General features: G+C 39.0%; 6 protein-coding genes across 8 annotated transcripts; 5 read left to right on the forward strand and 1 right to left on the reverse strand.

The window, feature by feature from the left end:
* Positions 1 to 70: 70 nt before the first annotated feature.
* LOC9315552 lies at positions 71 to 3,518 on the forward strand. Its single transcript, XM_021029992.1, is given in 5 exon segments — positions 71 to 1,909; positions 1,911 to 2,859; positions 2,942 to 3,070; positions 3,164 to 3,259; positions 3,347 to 3,518. Coding segments are annotated over 5 exon segments (2,223 nt in total). The 5' UTR covers positions 71 to 911; the 3' UTR covers positions 3,398 to 3,518.
* Positions 3,519 to 4,255: 737 nt separating this feature from the next.
* LOC9315553 lies at positions 4,256 to 7,500 on the forward strand. Its single transcript, XM_021029991.1, has 3 exons — positions 4,256 to 6,885; positions 6,977 to 7,105; positions 7,184 to 7,500. The coding sequence occupies exons 1-3, from the start codon at positions 4,972 to 4,974 to the stop codon at positions 7,256 to 7,258; spliced, it is 2,118 nt and encodes a 705-aa protein (XP_020885650.1). The 5' UTR covers positions 4,256 to 4,971; the 3' UTR covers positions 7,259 to 7,500.
* Positions 7,501 to 8,269: 769 nt separating this feature from the next.
* On the forward strand, positions 8,270 to 10,304 carry LOC9315554. Its single transcript, XM_021029508.1, is given in 2 exon segments — positions 8,270 to 10,264; positions 10,267 to 10,304. Coding segments are annotated over 2 exon segments (2,004 nt in total). The 5' UTR covers positions 8,270 to 8,298.
* A 965-nt stretch (positions 10,305 to 11,269) lies between these two features.
* On the forward strand, positions 11,270 to 14,074 carry LOC9315555 (protein transport protein Sec61 subunit alpha). Of its 2 annotated transcripts, none has more exons than XM_021029510.1 (7): positions 11,270 to 11,479; positions 11,806 to 12,177; positions 12,338 to 12,565; positions 12,673 to 13,027; positions 13,115 to 13,239; positions 13,336 to 13,471; positions 13,556 to 14,074. In XM_021029510.1, the coding sequence occupies exons 2-7, from the start codon at positions 11,834 to 11,836 to the stop codon at positions 13,793 to 13,795; spliced, it is 1,428 nt and encodes a 475-aa protein (XP_020885169.1). In that variant the 5' UTR covers positions 11,270 to 11,479; positions 11,806 to 11,833; the 3' UTR covers positions 13,796 to 14,074. The 2 variants fall into 2 exon arrangements, with proteins under 2 accessions (XP_020885169.1, XP_020885168.1); XM_021029509.1 differs by having other exon boundaries at positions 11,270 to 11,393.
* Positions 14,075 to 14,170: 96 nt separating this feature from the next.
* Positions 14,171 to 16,799, forward strand: LOC9315556 (U-box domain-containing protein 17). The gene has a single exon (XM_002879443.2). The coding sequence runs from the start codon at positions 14,529 to 14,531 to the stop codon at positions 16,632 to 16,634; it is 2,106 nt and encodes a 701-aa protein (XP_002879489.1). The 5' UTR covers positions 14,171 to 14,528; the 3' UTR covers positions 16,635 to 16,799.
* A 49-nt stretch (positions 16,800 to 16,848) lies between these two features.
* LOC9315557 (RNA polymerase II degradation factor 1) lies at positions 16,849 to 22,198 on the reverse strand. Of its 2 annotated transcripts, none has more exons than XM_021029507.1 (10): positions 21,879 to 22,198; positions 21,551 to 21,594; positions 21,219 to 21,336; positions 21,018 to 21,132; positions 19,379 to 19,935; positions 19,015 to 19,258; positions 18,640 to 18,925; positions 18,331 to 18,489; positions 17,381 to 17,950; positions 16,849 to 17,296 (listed from the first exon to the last, which is right to left on the reverse strand). In XM_021029507.1, the coding sequence occupies exons 1-10, from the start codon at positions 22,078 to 22,080 to the stop codon at positions 16,997 to 16,999; spliced, it is 2,595 nt and encodes an 864-aa protein (XP_020885166.1). In that variant the 5' UTR covers positions 22,081 to 22,198; the 3' UTR covers positions 16,849 to 16,996. The 2 variants fall into 2 exon arrangements, with proteins under 2 accessions (XP_020885166.1, XP_002881327.1); XM_002881281.2 differs by having other exon boundaries at positions 16,849 to 17,293; positions 17,375 to 17,950.
* Positions 22,199 to 25,586: the final 3,388 nt, after the last annotated feature.

The following is a 25,586-nucleotide window of genomic DNA, read 5'->3' on the forward strand; positions in this document are numbered from 1 at the left end:
TAAATCTTCCAAAGAAGATGAAGATCACACAATCTTCTACTGGTTTACATTAAACATAGGATACATAAATGAAGCGAGCTCGAGAAATGAATTCCATGGTATCTTCTCCTAAACGAAGGTCTTTATATAAGAAAAACCTCAACATAATTTCTTCTCAATTCGTTTTATTCAAAAACTTACTTACCATTGTGTACCTCAACATAAAATCCATGGTCTCTTCTACTATGTGTGTTTGCAGCAAGAGAATGGTGAGAGTAGCGATCAAAGTCAGATATATCTACTAACACTGGAGTGAACACTAGGTGCTCGACGAAATGTCACAGTGAGAGGTCACTTAGATATGGCCATGTTCGTTTTGGAGTCGCTCAATGAGCGATTGCGACAAGAAAATAGACACCGACGGAGTCGTAACTGTACAAAAGAGTCGCTGCCACTGTTAAAAAGAGTCGCCGTTAGTGTTGAATGAGTTGCCGCACCTGTCGCTTGAAATTTCAGCGACTACTTTGTCTCTCTGCGACACATTTTTCTCTCCCCAGCGACACCTCCGTCATCAACCTTTTGCCGCACCTGTCGTCGTTTTGCTTTATTGATGGCCGCCGCCACCGTCGTTTTGATCTGTCGCTGAGATGGTCGCTGGCGACTCTCATCCGAACACGGCCATAAAAAGTCAACTTATTATTATTTCCCAATGAAGATCACGTGCCATGCACCTGACCGTTTCTTTATCTCTTCCTTGTGGCTCAAGTTACATAAAACGCCTCTACTCTGTTTTTTTCTCGTAAACAGAACAATACTCTCTCAAGAAAAGTTAACCTCATTTTTCCTCTTTTCTTTCTCAGTCTCCCATTTTCTTGAAAGACAAAGACACCCACCATTTTCTCTCGAGAAGATTTTGACTCCCCTGGGGTACGATGATGACGAAGAGTTCAGGGCAAAGTGACGACGAAAACACAAAAAGCAAGATCAGCGATGCAGCCAAAGTTGCTGCTAGAGACTTCTGGGTCGAACGTAACCGCTTTCGAGCTTTGGAATTAACAGAGAAAACGATTTCTGATCATGGGAATCATGAAAAGTGCTTTAGTCACCACGAACTGCAAGGTGATATCTTCTATGACCAAGCGATCAATACAGATGACACCGACCTCAAATGTGTATACTTGTTTGCTTCTGTCGATGCTTATTCAATGGCTACTCTTCTGTATCCTTACGATATGAGCTCCTTTCCCGGCTATGCTCATTCGATGATCAAGTTGGGTGATCAGCTTCAGATAAAAAAATTTTACAAGAAGGCTGTGTCCAAAGCAAAACGGGGACTGTTAGTAACGCAACCTCAAGGAATGTCTGTGGAGGTTAGCTATTTTGGCAAGATAAAGACAGAACTTGAGAAATTGATACATCTTGCAACAGAGAAGATGCAGGCGCCTGTGACTGTTTCTGATCATACAGGTACTACGGCCAATCAGATGGTAACGATAAAGAAAGATCCTTCTTTTGATCGATTGAAGAACTTTTGGGTTAAATTGGATGACAAGACCAAAAGGGGATTTTTGGTAGTAGACTTTCGAAATCTTATAGCCTATATAGAGAATAAGCATGGGACGCAAGTAAAAAAACATTTTCAGCTATGTGTACCCATCGCCAATAATCTTCGATGGAGATGCTGGAAATGCCACATTTGTTCTCAGGTAAACTACTGTTTTACAGATTGCAAGATGCACATCTTAGATAACCATGTGCACACATCTGAACCCAAATTCAGTGCTCGTCCTAAGTATGTGGATGAGATTTTGGCTGACATGATATGCTGTGGGGATTGGAAGCCAGTTGATACAGAGAAGGCAGCAAATCTGATCAAGGATAGAACTAAGAGCCGGAAAGAGTTAGTTTATGTTAATGGATGGTGTAGTGAGGCCTGTAGCGAATGATAAAGACCGGGAAAACATACTCAAACAGTTTTCCGAGGTTCTTAAATCTTCTTGTGCCAAGGAGAATCGTACTCTTTCATGTGCCCTTTGGGACTGGTTGGTAGATTACACAGAAGAGAATCTGGATCTACCTGGAGTTCCTGGGATCTATCTTGATAAATGTAGCTTCTTTAAGAACCCTCAATGCATCTGCTTCTTAGATCTTAAGCACCTTAAACACATCCTCAAATATTTTAGACAGCTCACCACTGATGTTCGAGCAAGTTTGGTTTCAAAAGTAGTGAATCAGTTCTGGGAAGATTCCCAGGTCAAGGAAAGAATCGATCTTGAGGGACTTACTACTTATAATCTACTTCTGGACAAGAGACTGTTGTATGAAGAAGAGATTGAATCGGATAATATAGGGACAGTAGAGCATTATAAATCCACTGGAATCTATGAGGATGTGATGCCTAAGGGTGATAAGATTGTCTCTTGGATTTTTGACTGCCCAGAAATCGGTCAGGACTTTGTGTCTCAAATGGCAAAGGGTGTACACAATCGTGAGCTATGGTTAGCAGCTTTGAGAATAGTACGGTGTGTGGTTAGGAAAATGGAAAGGTACTATGATAAGAGACACAGGATGGTAACCTATGAGAAGATGTTGAATGAGGCTAAGACCATTTGTGACAGAGAAGACTCTAGGAAGAATGAAAATCAGCGGAGCACATATGAGTCTGTGCTTCGAATGAAATGTGAGGAGCTTGTAGGTAAGCAAGATGATGATACAAAATGTTTCTTGACTGTTGTAAGAGATGTTTTTCAAAGAAAAAGCTCTCCAAGTTTTGAAGTATTAGAAGATAAGGAGGAGTGTATATCCAAACGCTCTACTACTGTCCCAAATGATGATGTTAAGAAAAGTCTGTCGACGTTAAAGACATCGCTGAAAGAGAAGGTTTTCTTCTTTCTCTTCTTTCTTTTAATTCATTTGAACAAGATTTGATCTGTGACGGCTGATATGAGGAGTGTTTTTGCAGTTCCCTTTGATTGATTCAAAGATTTTGCGGAACAAATCTACGTACAAAAAGCTAATAGATGTATTCCCAAAGCTATCAGCAGTTGAGTATCGGTTGGTGGTCCTTCCATTCGTGAAGAAGTTCTTACAGGTTTGTCAACTTGTGGATTTTATTAATCAAAGATCATTCACTTGGTTTTGGATTGAATCTTAATTCCAATATAACACATTTGTTTTCTGGCAGGATAAACTGAAGAAAATGATGAAAACAAATAGCAGTTCAGTTGCTGCAGGAGATTCTGCTGAACGAGAACGTAAGAAGAGACATCTTTCAAATGAGGTAAAAGACCTAATCAATCCTGTCAGCAGTTGTTGTTTTGCTGTTTTTTTTTGTTTGGAGTTAAAGTGAGTCATGCAATTGATGCAGGGCTTAAATTCTGGAGGATCATTCTTGCAGATGAAGAAAAACTTTGAGTAGGTTTTGTTTAGAAAACAGTCTTTTATGTTCTCGGAAACACTTTGGATCCGAGAGAAAACTGGTCTGAAGTGTTCTAGTTTGTTTTAGGATCTGATGCATATATGTTTGTTGTGTGTGAAAGCAAACTGAGAAAAATAGGACTTTGACACAATGAAATGCACTTGTTGATCTTCAAAGGCTTTCACAAGCTTCGTTTCTTTGAGAAATTTATCAGGAAAGTGGTGAACACATAAATTCTCCATTCCCGGAAAATTCCAACTCAAGACATTCATTTCAGTTTTGGTGATTAGTATTATCTCTAAGATGCAGGATTCCTACTTTTCTTAATCATATTTCTCATTTTATTACACATACTAATTGTAGGAAAGTGCGGCAAAGTTGTGTAGGATCAGAATTAAAGAGAGATATTACATTCACATAGTCAAAATAAATAACATTTTTAGACCCAAATTTTATTCTGCTTAGGTAGGCATGAATAATAGTCCTCAAGTTTAGTCCTTATAAGTTCAAAACCTTTTGGTCCTAAAACTTTTACTTCACTAACCCAAAAGTTTATAGTAACTGAGTATACACACAGTGTGACATTAAAGGGACTATTTTTCTCTCATAGTCTCATAGCAACAAAACAATTCACCTCAAAGATCAAAACTTCATCGATAATTCGAACATAAACCAAACAAAATGGCTCCATCTAATGATCATTTGCCTCTTTCTAGTCCTCACCTCCGCTTCTTCTCGACTTCTTCGTCGGAGAAAGCTTTCAGAGACAAGGAAATATGATATGTTGTCAACGGTGAGAGAGGATGAGAAAAACCTCAATATGAAAATTACCATTGTATGTCTTCTACTATGTGTTTGTCTTCCATCGAGAGATACATAGAGAATAGAGTAGTGAGAGTATCGTTCAAAGTTCTGAGATTAATCTACGAACCCTCAATATGAAAATTACCATTGTATGTCTTCTACTATGTGTTTGTCTTCCATCGAGAGATACATAGAGAATAGAGTAGTGAGAGTATCGTTCAAAGTTCTGAGATTAATCTACGAACCCTCAATATGAAAATTACCATTGTATGTCTTCTACTATGTGTTTGTCTTCCATCGAGAGATACATAGAGAATAGAGTAGTGAGAGTATCGTTCAAAGTTCTGAGATTAATCTACGAACCCTCAATATGAAAATTACCATTGTATGTCTTCTACTATGTGTTTGTCTTCCATCGAGAGATACATAGAGAATAGAGTAGTGAGAGTATCGTTCAAAGTTCTGAGATTAATCTACGAACCCTGGAGCGCACGCTAGGTGCTCGACGAAATGTCACACTGAGAGTTCATTTGAAAGAAAACTCAACTTATTTATTTTCCAATGAAGATCACGTGCCTTGCACATGACCGTCTCTTTATCTCCCTCTTGCTCTGCCAACAGCTGTATATAAACGCCTTTACTCTGTTTTCTTCTCGTAAACAGAGAACCAATACAATTCCAAGAAAAAGCTCTCTCTTTTCTTTCTCACTCTCCCATTTTCTTGGACCTCAAAGAAACCCATCGTTTTCTCGAGAAAATTCTGCGTTTGAATGATGAAGAATTCAGAGAAAAGTGATGACAAAGAAACAAAAAAGAAGATTGACGATGCATACAATCTTGCCAAAGGCTTCTGGAAAAAAGGTAACCGTATTGAGGCCTTGATGTTAACCGAGAAAACGATTTCAGATCATGGGAGAAACGAATCTTGCTGCTATGTTCACCACGAACTTCAAGGTGATATCTTCTATCAGCTTGCGGGAGAAATAGAGTTAGAGATCACCAACGACATCAAACGCGTATACTTGTTTGCTTCTCTCGATGCGTTTTCAATGTCTATTCTTCTGTGTCCTGACGCTTTGAGGTCATTTCGTGGCTGTGCTCGTTCGCTAATCGAGTTAGGTGATCAGCTTGGGATAAAGAAGTTTTATGAGAAAGCTGCGTCGAGAGCATGTCAGGGAGTGTCCATAACAAAACCTCAAGACATTTCGCAGTCCTCAGAAAAAGCTTTGAAGAAGAAGAATAGCAATGCGGCTGTGACTGTTTCCGAGACAAGTAGTATGGATAATCAGATGCTATTGATAAAGAAAGATCCTTCTAATCAGTTGAAATACTTTTGGGTTAATTTGGATGACAAGACTAAAAGGGATTTTTTGGTAGTAGACTTTCGAAAGCTTATAGACTACATTTTTGATGTGTATGGCAAAGAAGTAAAAGGATATTTTCGGAAATGTGTAGCCACCATCCTCGATTCAAGTCGATGGAGATGCTGGAAGTGCCACATTTGTTCTCAGGTTAACTACTGTTTTACAGATTGCAAGATGCACATCTTAGATAATCATGTGCACAAATATGAACCCGACTTCAGTGCTCATCCTAAGTATGTGGATGAGATTTTGGCTGACATGATATGTTGTGGGGACTGGAAGCCAGTGGATATAGAGAAGGCAGCAAATCTGATCAAGGAGAGAACTAAGAGCCGGATAGAGTTTGTTTATGTTAATGGATGGTGTAGTGATTGGCCTGTAGCGAATGATAAAGACCGGGAAAATATACTCAAACAGTTTGCGGATGTTCTTAAATCTTCTTGCCCCAAGGAGAATCGTACTCTTTCATGTTCCCTTTGGGACTGGTTGATAGATTACACAGAAGAGCATCTCGAACTACCTGGAGTTCCTGGGAGCTATCTTGATGAATGTAGCTTCTTTAAGAACCCTCAATGCATTTGCTTCTTAGATCTTAAGCACCTTAAACACATCCTCAAATATTTTAGACAGCTCACCACTGATGTCCGCGGAAGTTTGGTTTCAAAAGTAGTGAATCAGCTCTGGGAAAATTCCCAGGTCAAGGAAAGAATCGATCTTGAGGGAGTAACTACTTATAATCTGCTTCTGGATAAGAGACTGCTGTATGAAGAAGTGCTTGAATTGGATAAGAATGAGACAGTAGAGCATTATCAATCCACTGGAATTTATGAGGATGTGATGCCTAAAGGTGATAAGATCGTCTCTTGGATTCTTGACTGCCCAGAAATCAATAAGGAATTTATGTCTCAAGTGGCAAAGGGCTTACACAATCGTGAGATATGGTTAGCAGTTCTGAGAATAGTACAGGGCATGGTTAGGAAAAAGGAAAGCTACTATGATAAGAAACGCAGGATGCTAACCTATGAGAAGATGTTGGGTGTGGTAGACACCATTTGTGACAGAGAAGACACTAGAAAGAATGTTAATCAGCGGAGCACATATGAGTTTTCGCTTCGAATGAAATGTGAGGAGCTTGTTGGTAAGCAAGATGATGATACAAAAGTTTTCTTGACTGTTGTAAGAGATGTTTTTGTAAGACTATGCACTCCAAATTTTAAAGCATTAGAAGATATGGAGTGTATATCCAAACTCTCTGCTACTGTCCCAAATGATGATGTTAAGAAAAGTCTTTTGAGGTTAAGGAAATCGTTGAAAGAGAAGGTATTCTTCTTCCTCTTCTTTCTTTTTATATATTAATTTCAACAGGATTTGATCTATGATGGCTGATATGAGGTTTTTTTTTTTTTTGAAGTTCCCTTTGATTGATTCAAAGATTTTGCGGAACGAATCTACATACAAAAAGCTAATAGATGTATTCCCAAAGCTATCGGCAGTTGAGTATCGCTTGGTGTTCCTTCCGTTTGTGAAGAAGTTCTTACAGGTTTGTCAACTTCAAAGACCAGTCCCTTGGTGTTGGATTAAATCTTATTTCCAATTTAACTTATTTGTTTTCTGGCAGGATAAACTGAACAAGATGATGGAAACAAATAGCAATTCAGTTGCTGCAGGAGATTCTGTCAACATGCAGGGCTAAAATTTTGGAGGATCATTCTTGCAGATGGAGAAAATAGTGTTTTTATGTTCTCGGAAAAACTTTTGGATTGGAGAGAAAACTGTATATGAAAATTTGTAGTTTGTTTTAGGACCAGATGCATATATGTTTTTTTTTTTTTTTTTTTGTTAAAAGATGCATATATGTTTGTATTGTGTGTGAAAGGAAACTGAGAAAAAGGGGACAATGAAATGCACTTGTTTATCTTCATCAACTTTGGTCTATACTTGTTCAAACATGGTCATATCAGATAAATTTAGTCCGCTCTTCAACATCAAAATACAAAACAAATCACCTCAAAGATCAAAAAACTTCCAACTTAAACCAAACTAAATAATGAGCATTTGCTAATAGAGATTATGGTTTACTAAACCATATGATTAATCTGTAACGCAAACCGGTATTCTATAAACTGGTATTGTATCTCACCATATAAGAAATGTCGTTGTACATATATGAGAAAAACAGAGAATCTTTTTCTTCTTTCTTCTCTTCCTCTGTAACAAACTTTTCTCTATCATGGTATCAGAGCATTGAATCTTTAAAATTCCATCGATTCTTCTACAACCTCCACTTCATTCTTCTAGACTTCTTCGTGGCTGGTCACACCAACGAAAGCTTTCAGATACGAGGAAATATGAAATGTACCATTGTATACCGTCCTACTATATGTGTCTGTCTCTTGCAGCAAGAGATCCGTAGAGAAAAGAGATTAATCTACGAAGCCTGGAGCGCACGCTAGGTGGTCAACGAAATGTCACACTGAGAGGTTATTTGAATTTATTTATTTCTCAACGAAGATCACGTGCCTTGCACATGACCGTTTCTTTATCTCCCTCTTTCTCAGCCAACAACAGTTGTATATAAAAGTCTATACTCTGTTTTCTTCTCGCAAACAGAACAATTCTCTCCCAAGAAAAGCTAACAACTTTTTTTTCTCTTTTCTTTCTCAGTCTCCCATTTTCTTGAAAGACAAAGAAACCCACCATTTTCTCGAGAAATTTTGAACCCCCTGAGGTACGATGATGACGAAGAGTTCAGAGGAAAGTGACGCCAGTAAAACAATAAAGAAGATCGTCGATGCAGCCGAACTTGCCAGAGACTTGTTGCAAATTCAAGAACACATTAAGGCTTTGGAATTAACCGAGAAAACGATTTCTGATCATGGGAATCACGAAAGTTGCTTTTTTCATCACGAACTGCAAGGTGATATCTTTTTTGTGCTAGCCACAGAAACAGATAACACTGACGTCAAATGCGTATACTTGTTTACTTCTGTCGATGCATATTCAATGGCTACTCTTCTGTGTCCTGACGCTTTGAGGTCCTTTCGTGGCTATGCTCGTTCGATGATCCAGTTGGGTAATCAGCTTCGGATAAACCAGTTTTACAAGAAAGCTGTGACCAAAGCAAAACGGGGATTGTTAGTAACGCAACCTCAAGGACCGTATATGTCCCTAGTAGGCTATATTGTAGCCTTGGAGGCAGAACTTCAGAATTTGATAGATCTTGCAACAAAAAAGATGCATGCGGCTGTGACTGTTTCTGATACAGGTACTATGGCTAATCAGATTGCAACGATAGAGAAAGATCCTTCTTTTGATCGATTGAAGAACTTTTGGGTTAATCTGGATGACAAGACCAAAAGAGAATTTTTGGTAGTAGACTCTAGAAAGCTTATAGACTATGTAGAGAATAAGTATGGTAACAAAGTGAAAGAAGATTTTGGGAAATGTGTATCCGTTGCCAATAATCTTCCATGGAGAGGATGGAAGTGCCACATTTGTTCTCAGGTAAACTACAGTTTTACAGATTGCCAGAGGCACATCTTAGATAACCATGTGCAAAATTTTGTACCCGATCCCAGTGGTCGTCCTAAGTGTGTAGATAAGGTTTTGGCTGACATGATATGTTGTGGAAAATGGGAGCCGATGGATACAGTGGCGGCAGCAAATCTGATCAAGGATAGAGTTTAGCGCGGGGAAGAGTTTGTTTATGTTAATGGATGGTGTAGTGATTGGCCTGAAGTGAAGGATGAAGAGCGAAGGAAAATACTCAAACAGTTTGCTCAGGTTCTTAAATCTTCTTTCTGTAATGACAATGATACTCTTTCATGTACCCTTTGGGACTGGTTGATAGATTACACAGAAAGGAATCTGCAACTACTGGAAGTTCCTGGGAGCTATCTTGATAAATGTGGCTTCTTTAAGAACCCTCAGTGCATCTGCTTCTTAGATCTTAAGCACCTTGAACACATCCTCAAATATTTTAGACAGCTCACCACAGATGTTCGCGCGAGTTTAGTTCCAAAAGTAGTGAATTGTTTCTGGAAAAACTCACGGGTCAAGGAAACAATCGGTCTTGAGAGACTTACATTTAATCTGCTTCTGGATGGGAGACTGCTGTGTGAAGAAGAGCTTGAATCAGATAAGATAGGGACAGTAGAGCATTATAAATCCACTGCAATTTATGAGGATGTGATGCCTAAGGGTGATAAGATCGTCTCTTGGATTCTTGACTGCCCAGAAATCGATCTGGAATTTGTGTCTCAAATGGCAAACGGCTTACACAATCGTGAGATATGGTTAGCAGCTTTGAGAATAGTACGAGGCATGGTTAGGAACAAGGAAAGCTACTATGATAAGAGACACAAGATGCTAACCTATGAGAAGATGTTGTGTGAGGCAGAGACCATTTGTGACAGAGAAGACACTAGAAAGAATGTTAATCAGCGGAGCACATATGAGTTTGCACTTCGAATGAAATGTGAGGAGCTTGTAGGTAAGCAAGATGATGATACAAAATGTTTCTTGACTGTTGTAAGAGATGTTTTTCAAAGAAAAAGCTCTCCAAGTTTTGAAGTATCAGAAGATAAGGAGGAGTGTATATCCAAACTCTCTACTACTGTCCCAAATGATGATGTTAAGAAAAGTCTGTGGACGCTAAAGAAATCTCTGAAGAAGAAGGTATTCTTCTTCCTCTTCTTTCTTTGTATTCATTTCAACAAGATTTGATCTGTGACGGCTGATATGAGTTGTGTTTTTTTTTTGCAGTTCACTTTGATTGATTCGAAGATTTTGCGGAACAAGTCTGCGTACAAAAAGCTAATATATGTATTCCCAAAGCTATCAGCAGTTGAGTATCGCTTGGTGGTCCTTCCGTTCGTGAAGAAGTTCTTACAGGTAGGTTTGTCAACTTGTGGATTTTATTGAATCTTATTTCCAATATAACACATTTGTTTTCTGTCAGGATAAACTGAAGAAAATGATGAAAACAAATAGCAGTTCAGTTGCTGCAGGCGGTTCTGCTGAACGAAAACCTAAGAAGAGACATCTTTCAAATGAGGTAAAAGACTTAATCAATCCTGTTAGCACTTATTGTTTTGCTGTTGTTTGTTTTGAGTTAAAGTGAGTTATGCAATTGACGCAGGGATAAAATTTTGGAGGGATGATTCTTGCAGATGAAGAAAAACTTTTGAGTAGGAGTTGTTTAGAAAACAGTCTTTTATGTTCTCGGAAACACTTTGGATCCCAAAGAAAACTTTATATAAACATTTGTAGTTTGGTGTTAGGATCAGATGCATATATATGTTTGTGTGCCTGAAGAGAGATTGAGAAAAACTGGGACATACAATAAAATGCACTTGTTGATCTTCAAAGGCTTTCACAAGCTTAGCTTTGTCTCTTTGAGAAATTTATCAGAAGAAACACATTTTATCAAGTGAAAATTGTAAAATTGTTGCCGTCCAAAAAACAGATGTTAGGTGGTTGTTAGATTTGGACTAATTGTTTATGTCGACACAAATCCAAAAGCCCATTTGACCCGCCTTACAAAACAAAACATCGGCCCAATCTGTATCTCAAAAAAAAAAAACTTAAAGCTTACGTGGCGTACACTGATTCGTTATACTATCGTGTCGAGCATATTTTTTCTCGCGTCGCCACGATTTGGCAATACCCTGAGAAAATAAAAAAAAGGGAAAATGGATTATAAGGTGACCTTCGTCTTTGGTTGACCATCAAAACTACAACGCTCTTTCTCCGTAGGAAAGGGGAACGCAAATAAATAAAATTATCGAAGCCATTGGTTTCGGAGCTGATCGGTCTCTATTTCTCTCGTAAGCTTCTCCTCCTTCTTTTATCTTCTTCCAATTCCCTCTATCGCTTTTCTCCTTGAATGTTTTCGTTTCTCCAATCGTCATTTGTGAGTCCTTTCGCATGTGTTCTCTTTTGTAAATCAGATCTGTGTGATTGTTGATCTCTGTTCTTAGATCTGTATCGGTTTTATATGTAGATATACGTTGTAGATCGGAGAAGTTATGGTAGATCTGGTTTTTAGATCGACTGAGTCAAATGATTGACTCAGTTTACGAAATTGTTCAGATTCATTGATTTAATGCAGTTACTTAGCTGCGAAAACTGTGATTCGTGAATTTTGTAGCTAGATTATGTTATGAATGTGGTGCATGCGTGTGGATTTGTATAATTATCTCTGTGCTTACTTGAAAGTGATTTGTGATTTATTTACAGAAGCAGATAAACTTGATCGGATACTAGAATGGGAGGAGGATTTAGAGTTTTGCATTTGGTGAGGCCATTCCTTGCGTTTTTGCCTGAGGTTCAGAGTGCTGACAGGAAGGTGCCATTTAGAGAGAAGGTTATCTACACTGTCATCTCTCTCTTCATCTTTCTTGTCTGCAGTCAGCTTCCTCTTTATGGAATCCATTCCACGACCGGTGCCGATCCTTTCTATTGGATGCGTGTCATTCTTGCGTCCAACCGTGGGACTGTCATGGAGCTGGGTATTACTCCTATTGTCACATCTGGACTTGTGATGCAACTCTTGGCTGGTTCCAAGATTATTGAGGTTGACAACAATGTTCGTGAGGATCGTGCCCTCTTGTAAGTGTTTTTGTTTCCCATTATGAATTATATAGGCATTACATTACATGTTTTGTCCAACTGTTTCTATGTCTGGGTTTGAATTGATTGAGCTGTTTCTGGAAAAACCTATGGCTGTGGTCGTGCGAGTTCTTATTCTGTGTTGGTACTTGTTTTGTAGGAATGGTGCTCAGAAGCTTCTAGGTATTCTGATTGCCATCGGTGAGGCTGTTGCATATGTTCTTTCTGGAATGTATGGTCCCGTTGGACAGCTTGGTGTTGGAAATGCCATTCTGATCATCCTCCAGCTTTTCTTTGCTGGAATCATTGTTATCTGCCTTGATGAGCTCCTTCAAAAGGGATATGGTCTCGGATCAGGAATCTCCCTTTTCATTGCCACCAACATCTGGTAGGTCAACTTCTTCCTCATTTTATAAAACATTTCCTTTTTGGATCCCTAGCACATAATCCTTTTGAATAAATATGATTCTTATAATTTTAATTGATGATACACAGTGAAAGCATTATCTGGAAGGCATTTAGCCCAACTACCATCAACACTGGGCGTGGAGCTGAGTTTGAAGGTGCTGTTATTGCACTTTTCCATATGCTGATAACCAAGTCCAACAAGGTTGCGGCTCTCCGCCAAGCTTTCTACCGGCAAAACCTTCCAAATGTTACCAACTTGCTTGCCACAGTCTTGATCTTCCTGATTGTGATCTACTTCCAAGGTTTCCGTGTGGTTTTGCCTGTTCGATCAAAGAATGCCCGTGGACAACAGGGTTCTTACCCAATCAAGCTGTTCTACACCTCTAACATGCCCATCATCCTCCAATCCGCTCTTGTCTCAAATCTTTACTTCATCTCTCAGGTACAGACTTTTTCCACTTCCACTGTATGGGACTTATGTCCACAATGACATTGTGCTGACATTAAATATCCTCCGCGTGGTCAACAGCTTCTCTACAGGAAGTTCAGCGGAAATTTCTTTGTAAACCTTTTGGGACAATGGAAAGAATCTGAGTACAGTGGACAATCTATTCCAGTTAGTGGTCTGGCTTACCTCATCACAGCTCCAGCAAGGTAATGCAGCAGTATCTTTCAATATTCATTTTAATCGATTAAAAATTGTTATGCAGCAACTGAGTTTGATGAATATATGTTACTATGTGGTTGCAGTTTCTCTGACATGGCAGCTCACCCGTTCCATGCACTGTTCTACATAGTCTTCATGCTCACTGCTTGTGCTCTTTTCTCAAAGACATGGATTGAAGTCTCTGGATCTTCTGCTAGGGACGTAGCTAAGCAGCTAAAGGTAATAGAGTCATAACAGCTCGATATATATGACCTGAATGCTTACATGGTGTTGGATCTCTAATTTGAAAATGAAATGTCACAGGAACAACAAATGGTGATGCCAGGACACAGAGAGTCAAACTTGCAGAAGGAACTGAACAGGTATATCCCAACAGCAGCAGCTTTTGGAGGAGTGTGTATTGGTGCACTCACAGTTCTGGCTGATTTCATGGGAGCCATCGGGTCAGGAACCGGAATTCTGTTGGCGGTCACGATCATATACCAGTATTTCGAGACCTTTGAGAAGGAAAAAGCCAGTGAGCTCGGCTTCTTCGGGTTCTAAGTTAGCTTAAAGAAGGTGTAAAACTTTGCTGAGACAAAAAGCAGAGCAGAAGAGGCTTTAGCTTCTGTGCCCACCTCAAACAGACAATTTGTGGTGGCACTTTGGGGTAGACTACTTTTTTTTTTTGTTGTTCAAACGAAATTTTCTCTTTAGTCATTTATGTTTTTTTGTTACTTTTAAAAGTTAAGAAAAACTTATGTGATAGACGCTTTTCTAATGTATGTTTCTAGGAAATTCACTCTTGACCAGAATAAACAATTTTACAGTTTTGAATTCAAAGCAATGTATTATCTCTTTCTGTCAGCCAATGTGAAATGTTTTTTTTTTTTTTTTTTGTGTGTGTGAAATGTTTATCGTAGCATACTTTGCGTCAGTGTATTTCAAAACTGTGGAACGATATGGTTTTGACACCAATAAACATCAACAACGGTACATAATTGATCTCAACTACCAGCTGATACAGAGAATGGTAAGTGTGACTAATTAGGATCCGACTAATTAGGATCCGTTACAATGTTACATACTTACACTTTAATGTCAACATTCATAACAACGAAGAAACTTTTTCAGATTTTGCCAAACGCGTTTTACAAATCTCTTCTTTGTTCTTCACACCGGCAAATAAATTAGTTGTCGTTGTTCTTACACAGTCCAAGTCTTTAACACAGATATGAGATCTTAAGGTTCTTTGATTTGACAAGCTACACTGGTTTTGGAGCCATCCATCGTCAACATGGTCACCGAGGCGATATTCGCATCCTTACGACGGAGGAGCTCGCCGTCACTGGATGCATATTTGACAACAACCGTTGATCTCTCCGGCGTCCCTCTCATTCAAACCCTAGCTTCAACTTCAGCAGAGCTCGTCTCGTGCTTCCGCGGCGTTCGTTTCTCCTTCCAACGCAGAAACTCACGTTCTCTGATTCGGAAGATTGAGGTCTTGCTCTTCTTGTTTGAATACATCTCCGATGATTCAGGTTTCGATTCGACGGCAGTGCTTTGCTTTAAGGAGCTCTATCTCTTCCTCCACCGTTCCAAATTCCTTCTCCATTACTGTGCTCAGTCCAGTAAACTATGGCTCTTACTACAAAACCCGTCGCTTTCAGACTTTTTCCATGTTTTGAATCGTGATCTTGTGACCCTTTTGGATGTTTTACCCATCAACAGTCTTAATCTAAGCGACGACATTAGAGAACAAATCGAGCTTTTGCATCAACAATCCAGTAAATCGACGACACTGTTCGTTGATCACAACGACGAATTGCTACGGGACAGATTCTATTCGTTTCTCGACGGATTTGAGAAGGGTCAGATACCCAATTCGGAAGAATTGAGATCTTTCTTCGTTGAGAAATTGGAGATTAGTGATCCGAAAAGTTGCAGAGATGAAATCGAGTTTCTGGAAGAGCAGATTGTGAATCACGATTGTGATGATTTGGAGCCTACAAGGTCGTTGGTTAACGGGTTCGTGGCTATCACACGATACTGCATGTTTTTGTTGTTTGAGTTTGAAGATGATGAATTGGAGTGGAGCATCGAGAACTTGAAGAAACAGAGGAAATGTTTAATTGCGGAGGAGATTGTGGACACTTTTATGACGCTACCAAAGGATTTTGTTTGCTCTATCTCTCTTAGTTTGATGAAGGATCCTGTGATTGTTTCCACTGGACAAACTTATGATCGGAGCTCTATAGTTAGGTGGTTTGAAGAAGGTCACTCTACTTGTCCTAAAACAGGGCAAAAGCTTGTGGATTCTTCGTGTATTGTTGCTAATCTAGCTTTGAGAAACTTGATAACGCGTTGGTGCGAAGCAATGGAGTTTGAGGATTCACCAAACGAGTCTCCTGCTTCGGTTCTTCAAACAAGAGCTTCAATGGAAGCAACCAAAGCTACTGTATTGATTCTCATACAAAATCTAGCTGGTGTGTCAGAGTTAGCTCAGATAGTGGCGGCACGAGAAATTCGTCTTCTAGCCAAAACAGTAAGGAAAAGAGGTGTATTGATCGCCGAAGCAGGTGCAATCCCGCATTTGTGTAGGCTTCTTAAATCCAAAAACGCTGTTGCGCAAGAGCATTCCGTTACAGCGATGCATAATTTGTCTGTCTGCGAGGAAAACAGAAGCCTGATCATGGAGGAAAATGATTGCCTTGAGTCGATTGTGAGCGTTCTCGCCTCGGGTCTTACTTTGGAAGCTCAAGGAAACGCAGCAGCCACATTGTATAGTCTTTCCACAGTACATGAATATAAGAAACGGATCGCAAATGTAGATGGCTGCATCAAATCACTTGCATCGCTGTCGCGGAATGGAAAGCCGAGAGGGAAAAAAGATGCACTCAACGCTCTATATGGCATATGGTCACATCCAGATAATTGCAGCCAGATGATCAACTCGGGAGGAGTGTCCGCTATCGTGAGAGCTTTGGCGGACGAGGAAGAGGCAGTGACGGAGAGAGCGGCGGTAGTGTTGGGGGTAGTAGCGAATCATTCTTTAGGAGCAGAGACTATAGGGAGAGAGGAATCAGCTGTGGCTGGACTCATTGAATTGATGAGATGTGGAACACCAAGAGGCAAAGAAAATGCGGTTGCTACTTTGTTACATCTCTGCATAAATGGTGGGACGGTTGTGGTGGAGAAGGTGGTGAGAGCACCGGCTCTTTCTGATTTAACCCAAAAGCTTTTGCTCACGGGTACAAATCGGGCTAAGCGGAAAGCGAGTTCATTCCTCGCTTTGGTTTGTAAGGGGTGCGAAAACACAGCGATGATGTGGTCTGGTAATAGAGAAGGGAGTTTTAGAACCCATGTCTCCCTACCCATCTCTATACCTGTATCTGTTTTGTGATCTTACATACATATATATGCGCATAAGCCTTAGAGAATAATGTTGTTAATGGGGAAGGTATAAGAGTTTTGTTAAGCGATGTTTATGTATTGCCTATAAATATTATGTGATGTAATAAGCTATAAGTTTATTGATACAATCGGTTCTATAGCTTGTTTGTCTGAATGGAAACGCAAATGACAATTCGGTATGAGTCAAGTCATCTTCACTCTGGTAAAGAACAAATTGTATCTAAGACTTTTTTTAGGTCGCATCAATTTGTACAATGGTTTGCATCAAATTAGGTAAAAAAAGTGTATCTAAGACTTTGAATATTAATCTAAGTGTTTTCCATATGTTTTACATTACATTACATTAGATCGCTAGTAAGAGTTTTGCCAGAGCTGCTGCTGCTGCTGGGTTTGCTTTGAGGGCTGACCTTGCGAGCCACTATCCCTTGGGTTTTGCTGCTGCTGCTCCATTGACATTCCGGTTTGTGACTGATAGTAGTTTGGGTATCCATACTGCTGTTGCGCCTGTTGCGCCTGTTGCGCCTGTTGCTGAGCTTGGCGAACCTGCTGACTTTGTTGTTGTGCTTCAAGGTTGTAATATGTGTTGCTCGGGACACCCGACATGGTTTGAGAGCCAGGTCCATTTAGCCACATAGGAAAGTTTTCATTCTGAGATAAAACAGTTTCACGTTTAATGTCAAAACCAAATAACCAATATCTTTTGCAAGTGTCAAAATGAGAAACAATTACCTGTTGTTGTTGTTGTTGTTGTTGCTGCTGCTGTTGTTGTTGTTGTTGTTGCTGTTGTTGTTGTTGCTGTTGTTGTTGCTGCTGTTGTTGATGCTGCTGCTGCTGAAGATACAATAGATAGTTGTTCTGTTTGTATTGTAGACTCAGGGCGTCTTCATAACTAAATGTTGCCCCAATAGGAGCGACCTGTTGTTGGTTAAGAAGGAAGTTTCCGGCTTCAACATTGCTCGAGTTCCCAACTCCATAGGCAGAGGAGGAAGCAGGGGAAGTTGCTGACTGAGGCAAATTACTGGCGGAAATGTTGTTTTTATACTGTGGAAGCAGAGCAGCAAGTGACTGGTGGTATGAGTTGTTACCAGCAAATGCTTGCTGGAAAGTCGATGGAATGTACGGGTAGCTCTGAGGCATCAAAGGATAACTGATCATGTTGGCATAGTGAGTCAGAGGTAATGTGGGTTGAGAGTATGGATGCATTGCAATCTGTTGAGGAATTGCTGGTCCAGTTGCAATATTGGTACCGAGCAAGTTCTGCTGGCTTGACTGTGTTGTTGCAACACCACCACCACCTCTGAGTGCCTGCATGCAAGAAAATATAACCACAACACTCTAAATCAAACAATTTTTGTATATAATTTAATGAACTGGACTAACCATTCCACGTTCCTCTACTAATTACATAGAACACAAGAAAGAAACAAAAAATAGAAAAGAAATAAACCTTCACAATTTCAAGGGCACAAGAAAGAAACTAGACATTTAATTGAACGAATTTGAAATCATTATTTGCAAGAATTACTGCTTTTCATTAAGCGAACAAGAAAGTGGTCATGGTCCATGGATACAATTACAAGAGACCCCTAGTTTCTTCTCACGGAATTCCCAAAAAAAGCCCAAAGAAAGTAAAGCTATGCAATTTGATTAGAAGAAACATTTCAGTCTACAGGTAAAAGGATCACCTCTGGCATGGAAATGCTTTGGCCACCTGGTGAGGTATCATTACTTCTTGACGGCATAGACTGTACGCCTGGGAAAGAGGAATACTGAAGCTCAAGCTCCCTTGCACTCTGTGCTGTCTGTGCCAATAGAGTGTTTGGAATTGAGTTTGTATACCCTTGCTGAAACCAATGATTTATCATTAGCATCATACAGATCTACACAACTGAAACTACCTTTTCGATAAAAATTTAAACAGCGATCCATGTTAATAGATCTTTATAATATAAAAGGAGGTTCTCTTAAACTTGGACACTTAGGAAAGAGCTTACCATCACATTTGTTAATGAAGCAAGATGCTGCATCTGTTTAGTCATGCTTGTCTGTGAGGCATCAAATGCATTATCCAGCTGCTGCTTGGTATTTTCATATGCATAATCTGGATCCGACTGAGCAAACGAGTAATGGTTCTCCTGATGAGCGGTTTCAGGGTTTTCTGGCAACAAAACCTCTCGCTGAGATTCTGAAGAATCATCATAATTGTCAGCAGTAGACGCATGGACCATATGCCCATTGGACATGCTTCCTAGATGTTCATCTCCATAGAACTCCGAATTTCTGTGGACAAGACGATCAATTAATGGTGAGTATAAAGGAAACGAGCCCAGAAACTATTTGGAAAAGGAAAATCGGCAATGAGGGCATACCTAGCATCAGTATGTTCAATCTGTGGAGCTACATCAGAAGCCTCTTCTAAGCTGTTGCTCAAAGGCCTTGATCCAAAGCCTCCAAAACTTCCAAAGCTTAACTGTGAGCAATCTTCTGTATGAATTTGCAGATGATCTGGAATCACGACAGCAGGTCTACCATCATCATGAGAGGAGTATTGATCATGGCTCTCTATGCTAAAGTCTTGAAGGTTGGCAGCAACAGACAAAACTTCGTCTTCATCTGCAAAAGAATATTGGCCGAGTAAATAAGACAACATCAAGAGCAAACAAAATATATAGTCTAGTACTTTCACTAACCCCCGGCATCTAATATGATCAAGTTGCAGAGACAAATTCTTACCTTTCGGGTGCTCAACAGGGTTTTTCTGTGTTTGGTATCTATAAGGATTATCATCATACTCAGATGACACTCCAGAGTCATCTTCCTGAACAGCTCCACCAGCTACAGTGTCAGGCTGCACATGATCTCTTCCAAGATTCCCAAAGGGACCATTTTCTTTTAAATGTGTGTCTTCCAACTGGCCCTTTGGATATTGATCTCTTCTACTGGATTGTAAATCTGCTGGACTATTGCATATCTCTGACTCAGTTGGTGCTACTGATACAGAAGAAGTGGTAGCAGCCACTGGCTTCTCAATCGAGGGCCATTCATCTTTCACAAGTACATGTTGATTTGCAGCATTTTCATGCTCGGGATTTACCTCAGAACGCATATCGACATTTTTCTGAGAGTTTGATGTCTTGTTATGAGGTCTACCCATCTTCACAATGTCAGCCATAGACAGCTGACCTGAACCTCCAAACCATGCAGTTTGATGTCCAGTAACAGAATGTGATGATGATATTTCACCACCCGAGGTAACAGTTGGCGTTTTACTTTCTTTAGCAACAGAATCACTGCAAAATATACATAGCATACATGAGCAACCTGAGACTCGAATGTACAGATGCACAAAACTATAATTATCAAAGATGCAGAAGTAGGAAAACTACATTAAGGAAAAGTGGAATATGGCACAACAAAGTAAGGTCTAGACACCTTTCACTAGAGGTGCAAGATTTTTTCATAAAAACTTTATATACAAGTACATACATTTTCACTTTGTTAAAAACTTTCACTGTTTCTACCAAATCAAACATCAACTGTACATGGAAGATTGCTTAGCATCAGCATAATACTTTTAAATATTATCTTTTTTTTTTTTGTCATCACTTTTAAATATTATCAAAAGGTAGTATTCAAGACTCGAGATGATAAACTAAGATTACTCTGTACTTCTACCACTGACCCTTAGGCCACCTAAATACTTCAAGCCATTCAGAGTCAGAATCAACTAAGGCTCTATTTATCAGTGTAGCCACTCTGCATTAGTTGGTCTGAAAGCCTAATAACTAAATCCTACCAACTCAATCATTTAAGCTACTGACTTGTCCAGTTGCATTCAACTTGTTAAAAAAAGAGAAAAAGAGATCACAGAATAGTATCAAAATACATTGGAACGGCAGAAGAAAGTTTTTTTTTTAAACACACAGTTGCTGATCCTAATCACATTCATTGCTTAATGCTTCAACTATGGGCCACAAGCTAATTCTACTGCAGAGGAGTATCCGATGCTGCTTGTTTTCAGAAAGAACGTCATTTCTCTGCCACATATGTAGGTGGGGACAAGAAAACTCGCATCTCTGCAGAGAAATAGCATCCTTCTGAAGACCAGCAGTACAGGATATTGTTGAGGCACTAAACAAAAAGAATGAATCTGATTATAATCAGCACATAGACTTTTTCGTGTGTTCTTTTCAGACAGTCCTAAGATATTTTCTTCTGTTGTTTATATATGGATTTTGATACTACCCTATGATCTTTATTTATGCCATATCATGGTCTCTTTCCTTCAGACAGGGTCATGTTTTTTCATTACGCTTGCTGCATCATGCAGCTATGCAGACAAGAAAAATGAACTGATCATTCAAAGGAAAACCTGTGTGGTATCTGATGGTGGCTCGATATGCCAGACGTAGAAGAATAAGAACCTGCATGAGTCTGCATCCCGCTCTCCCTCTTGTTAGTAGTTTTTCCTTGGAAGCTTCCTGAGTCTGAACAATAGAAACATGAGGACAGGGATTCACAGCTAGAATTAAGTAAGTTACATTCTAGAGGCAAAAAGCCATGTATAATATACCATTAGAGCTGAAAGGGGTGGCTCCATTTCGTCCAGCATAACGATCAGAACCACCTCTAATCCCATGGTTGTAATTGTTACTATAGCCTCGTCGGCGGGAATCCGGTATATCCCTAATCTGAACAGCAAGTAAACATATAAACTCTCCGAAATTAAAACAAAAATGAAATGTAAACTAACTGAAACCAAAACGGTATCTAGGATCAAGTATTCAGGCCGGTGGCATCAATCACATGATTTCAGCATAAAAGCTTGAGAACAGAGGTGCAAAGTGTATTACTCAGTTTCAAATTTAAAATGCCAACAAAGGACACAAAAACATATGATCATACCTCTTTCTTCTTTTCTTTTTTGCTCTTCACCTCGTGAAAAGGATCTGATTCAGTATCATGGAAAGACATTAGCGAAAGCAATCATCCGAAAATGATAGAGCTACACAAGAGTATAAAATTGAAGGCAAAATGGCTTATCAGCTCAACGAGAAGGACTAAACGCTGAAAAGACAAAAACTTTATGAGAATCTAATGAAAACCCCCAAACCTAAACCTAAACCTAATCAACACAAAATCTCAGTAACCCTTGAGCGTTCAAAGCAAACCCTAACTATCTCCAATGCCCGATTAACCCATTCACACTAGATAGAAAGAAGAAAGGAGAGACCTTGGGAGAGGAGGCGACTGACGGCTTCATTAGGATCCATGTTACAGTCCTTGAGCACGGCATAGATCTCTGCCTCAGGACAGTTTACAATTTCTTTCAAACTTTGAACCATCTTCTTCGACCCTGACGGAATATCAGAAATCCCGTTCCTGATAGTGACACCAACACTCCTACCATCGCCGACGATGATCTTGCCGCTCATTTTCTCCGTCTAACTCTCTCTCTCTCCCTATCAGATCTGAGCAAAAAACGAAGCCTCTCCTCTGCCTTTACTGTTGCGAAAATAAGAAAAATGAAGACGATGACGAAGAAGAAGAAGAAGAGCTGGTTGGTTTTTAGCATAAACAGCAAAAGTTTCGTTTTAACTTTTTTACTCCTAAATCAAATCATTAAGACTTATCCAACTTTTCTTTTACTGTCTTAAGACTCATAATCATTTTGTGTTCGATTTCTATATTTGATAAAAGGATAATACACTTTTTCTAATAAGATCAACTTCATTAGATCAAATAGAGTAATAATATTATCACCGCTACGACATAATCAGCCTCAAGTCTCAACCAGAGAATTGTAGTAGAGTACCTATGTTGGAATATAAGTATTGAAACATGATCAACTAGAGTTGCATAGTACAACTTGGTGTTTAAGTGTAATATGTCTCTATCCAAACCCATTCATATGGAATCTTGTAAAATCATCTATGAGAGATCAGAAAAATGCTTTGTCTTCCCCAGTTTCATCCGGAAATCACCTTATCGTAAAATCTTAGTTATGAACTGGCTCTGAATTTTGTGGAGCCAAAAATGTTTACGATTTTGATTATCTATATTTAAAATATTACGATTTGAAACTTGATAATCTATGCATATAAGCTCTTTAAAAAATATGTATCAAAATCAATGTTTCGTCCCGGTCCTATGTGTGCTGAGCCGGCCCTAAGTCTTGTGAGACAAAAAACATTTACGATTTTGGTGGCCGATGATCTATATTAAAAAATTTACGATTTGATGATCTATGCATATTTGCTCTTTAGAATCAATGTTTCGTCCGGCTCCCCTCAAAGCCGGCCCTATATGTATAGGATGAAAGAAACTATGTGGTCCGTCCACCATCTCAGTTCACCATCCTCTTACTATCTCTAAGTATTGCCTATATCAAATTCTCAATATGAAAAGTTAAAAACAGCTAAAAGATAATGGATGTGAAGCTTTTCGTAAAAAGAAATAAAGAAACATGGGCCTGATCATCATCATCAATCAATCAATCAACCCAATAAAGGCCCATATGACAACAAAAAATAACGCCGTTTTTGTTTTAATGTGAAACCCTAAACTTGGATAACGAACGTTATATAATGGTGAGGCTTCACATTAAACCTTAAATCACTTGCGTCCACCAACACCACCCTTTTCAGCAGATTAAGGTTTTTTCTTACGTAGTTCTGTCTCAATATCGTCATTGATCTGCTTTTTTTCTTTTGCTTTTTTGGTCTTTTTTGCTGTTTTGGAGGAAAGTGATGATATGTAATTGTCGCCCCAGTCTTATTTGCATTCATTACGATGTTTGTAATATGGTGATTGACTTCATTGTCTGATTTTTTTACAGCTCCACCCAAATCGTTCTCGTTTTTTTATATATAGTCTAGGTCGTTTACAGAAGGATTGCGAAATACTTTGATCTTTTTTTAACAAAGAAAGAGAAGAGGAATGAGGATAATTATCCAAAGTCTATAAATCTGAACCATAGTGTTGAATCAATGACATGCACTACCATCTGACCTCTTGTAGATTTTATTTTTTAGTTAATGAAGTTTGGTTGTTGTTTACGAATGCCTTTGGTATCTGATGTCCAAACTTAAAAAAGTATAGTTGGACATTTCGTAATATTCAGGGCATATATTGAAAGTATCAACAGTAAGGAACCTCTTACTACGACAGAGGGTTTGCCTCAGCTTCAAAACACAGAAGATGGGCCTAAAGAAGCCCAACACAATTCAGTCCAAGTGAAGCTCAGCTCCACAGACTCTGCAACGGTCAAGAGCAAAAGCAGAGTACTCCAATCTTGTCGTGTACAAGGTACGGATATTCAACGTCACAAGATCCACCTGAGTAACAGGTTTGACGCTCTCGGATCCAACGCTATAACGTGCAGCTAGGACACGCGTCATATCCTCTCTGATTACTTTTCTCTTTATATATCAAGGCACATTGTATTTTTGAGGATTAAGTTGAATAAGAAAGTTTTATCCTTTTTCTCTTCGTCTCTAAGCTTTCCTCTGAGATCTGAGAAAGCGTTCAGAAAGAAAGAAAAAAAAACAGGTTTTGCGACACTGGTAGCTTAATTATAATAATCTAGTTGTTACTGTACCCCTGTTTATATTTATCATCCCAATTTGTTTTATCTTATTCTGTTAATTAAGTTGGTGCCCTTATCACTGTGTTGATAAGTTTAGTTGGAATCCTAATTCTAAGTAAAGAATTGATACTTTTGAATTTATCCAGTCTTAATGGTAGTTATGTGTAGGGAACACCTTGCTTAAACATCTCAATGTCAATATGAATATCTATCATTTAGCAATTTTCACATCCACCAAATATTGACAACCTTAAAAATCATCTATCTTGGTCAACATAATCGTGAACCTAGCTCTTCAAAATAATAATATAAGCAGATGAACAAAGATAGTACTGTGAATCTAAACAGGAGTTGAAGGAATTTTGTTATGGCACATCTTAGTTATAGCTTATAAACGAGTTGCAGCCTCAAGAAGACCAAGACAAGCCACACAATGAAAGAGCTTGTTTGATAGGAAAATGCGAAAACTATAATACAAAGTTATGAGCATTTACGTATATATAAGAGCATGTTTACTCATGATTCTTTTGTGCGTATCATCCCATGAATAATAATAAAAAATATATATTTTGGGTTGATATTTGGATGAAAAGTATCATTGGGGTGAGTCTATTGATACTCATTTTGGGTTTCAACTCATGAAACAATAATAAAAAAACTGTTAGTGATACTCATTTTGGTTCATGAGTAAACCGTTCGGTTTATTCGGGTTCGGTTTCTCGGTTTTTCGGTTATTTCGGAATTTGAAAGCTGTTCCGAAACTAACCGACTAAGATTTCGGTTCGGTTCGGTTCGGACATGGTTATTTTGGGTTTTGTAATTCGGTTATTCGGTTCAATCGTTTTGGGCCAAAACTGTTTTTAAAAGTGGGCTTTGTCTTTTCTTTTTTGAACTAACTGGGCTTATCTTAATTGGAAACAAAACAAAAAAAAAAAAAAAGAGAAAGAGAAGCTTTTGTCTTCCACGAAGCAACCAACGGCCGACGAATGGAGACACCGGCGGCGAGTTCTGAAAGGCGGAGCGAGCGTATAGATCTGAAAGGCGAAGAAGATGTTGATGATAAGCTGTTGGTGATAAATCGAAGAAGAAGAGAAGCTGTTGTTGATTAATCGAAGAAGAAGAAGATGTTGGTAATAGATCGAAGAAGAAGCATAAGAAGAAGGAGAAGTTGAAGAGGAAGAAGATTATGATGATGATGAATGATTGATGATTGATGAAACTATCTAAAAAGAGAAAGAAGAAGAAGAATAGAAAGCTCTAAATGAAGAAGAAGAGCGGCTAGGGTTAATATTAGGTTAGGGTTTTTGTTTTTCGGTTAACCGTTCGGTTCGCTCGAACCGAACCGAAATTCTC

The sequence above is a fragment of the Arabidopsis lyrata genome (genome assembly GCF_000004255.2).
Source record: "Arabidopsis lyrata subsp. lyrata unplaced genomic scaffold ARALYscaffold_4, whole genome shotgun sequence".
Lineage (NCBI taxonomy): Eukaryota > Viridiplantae > Streptophyta > Magnoliopsida > Brassicales > Brassicaceae > Arabidopsis > Arabidopsis lyrata.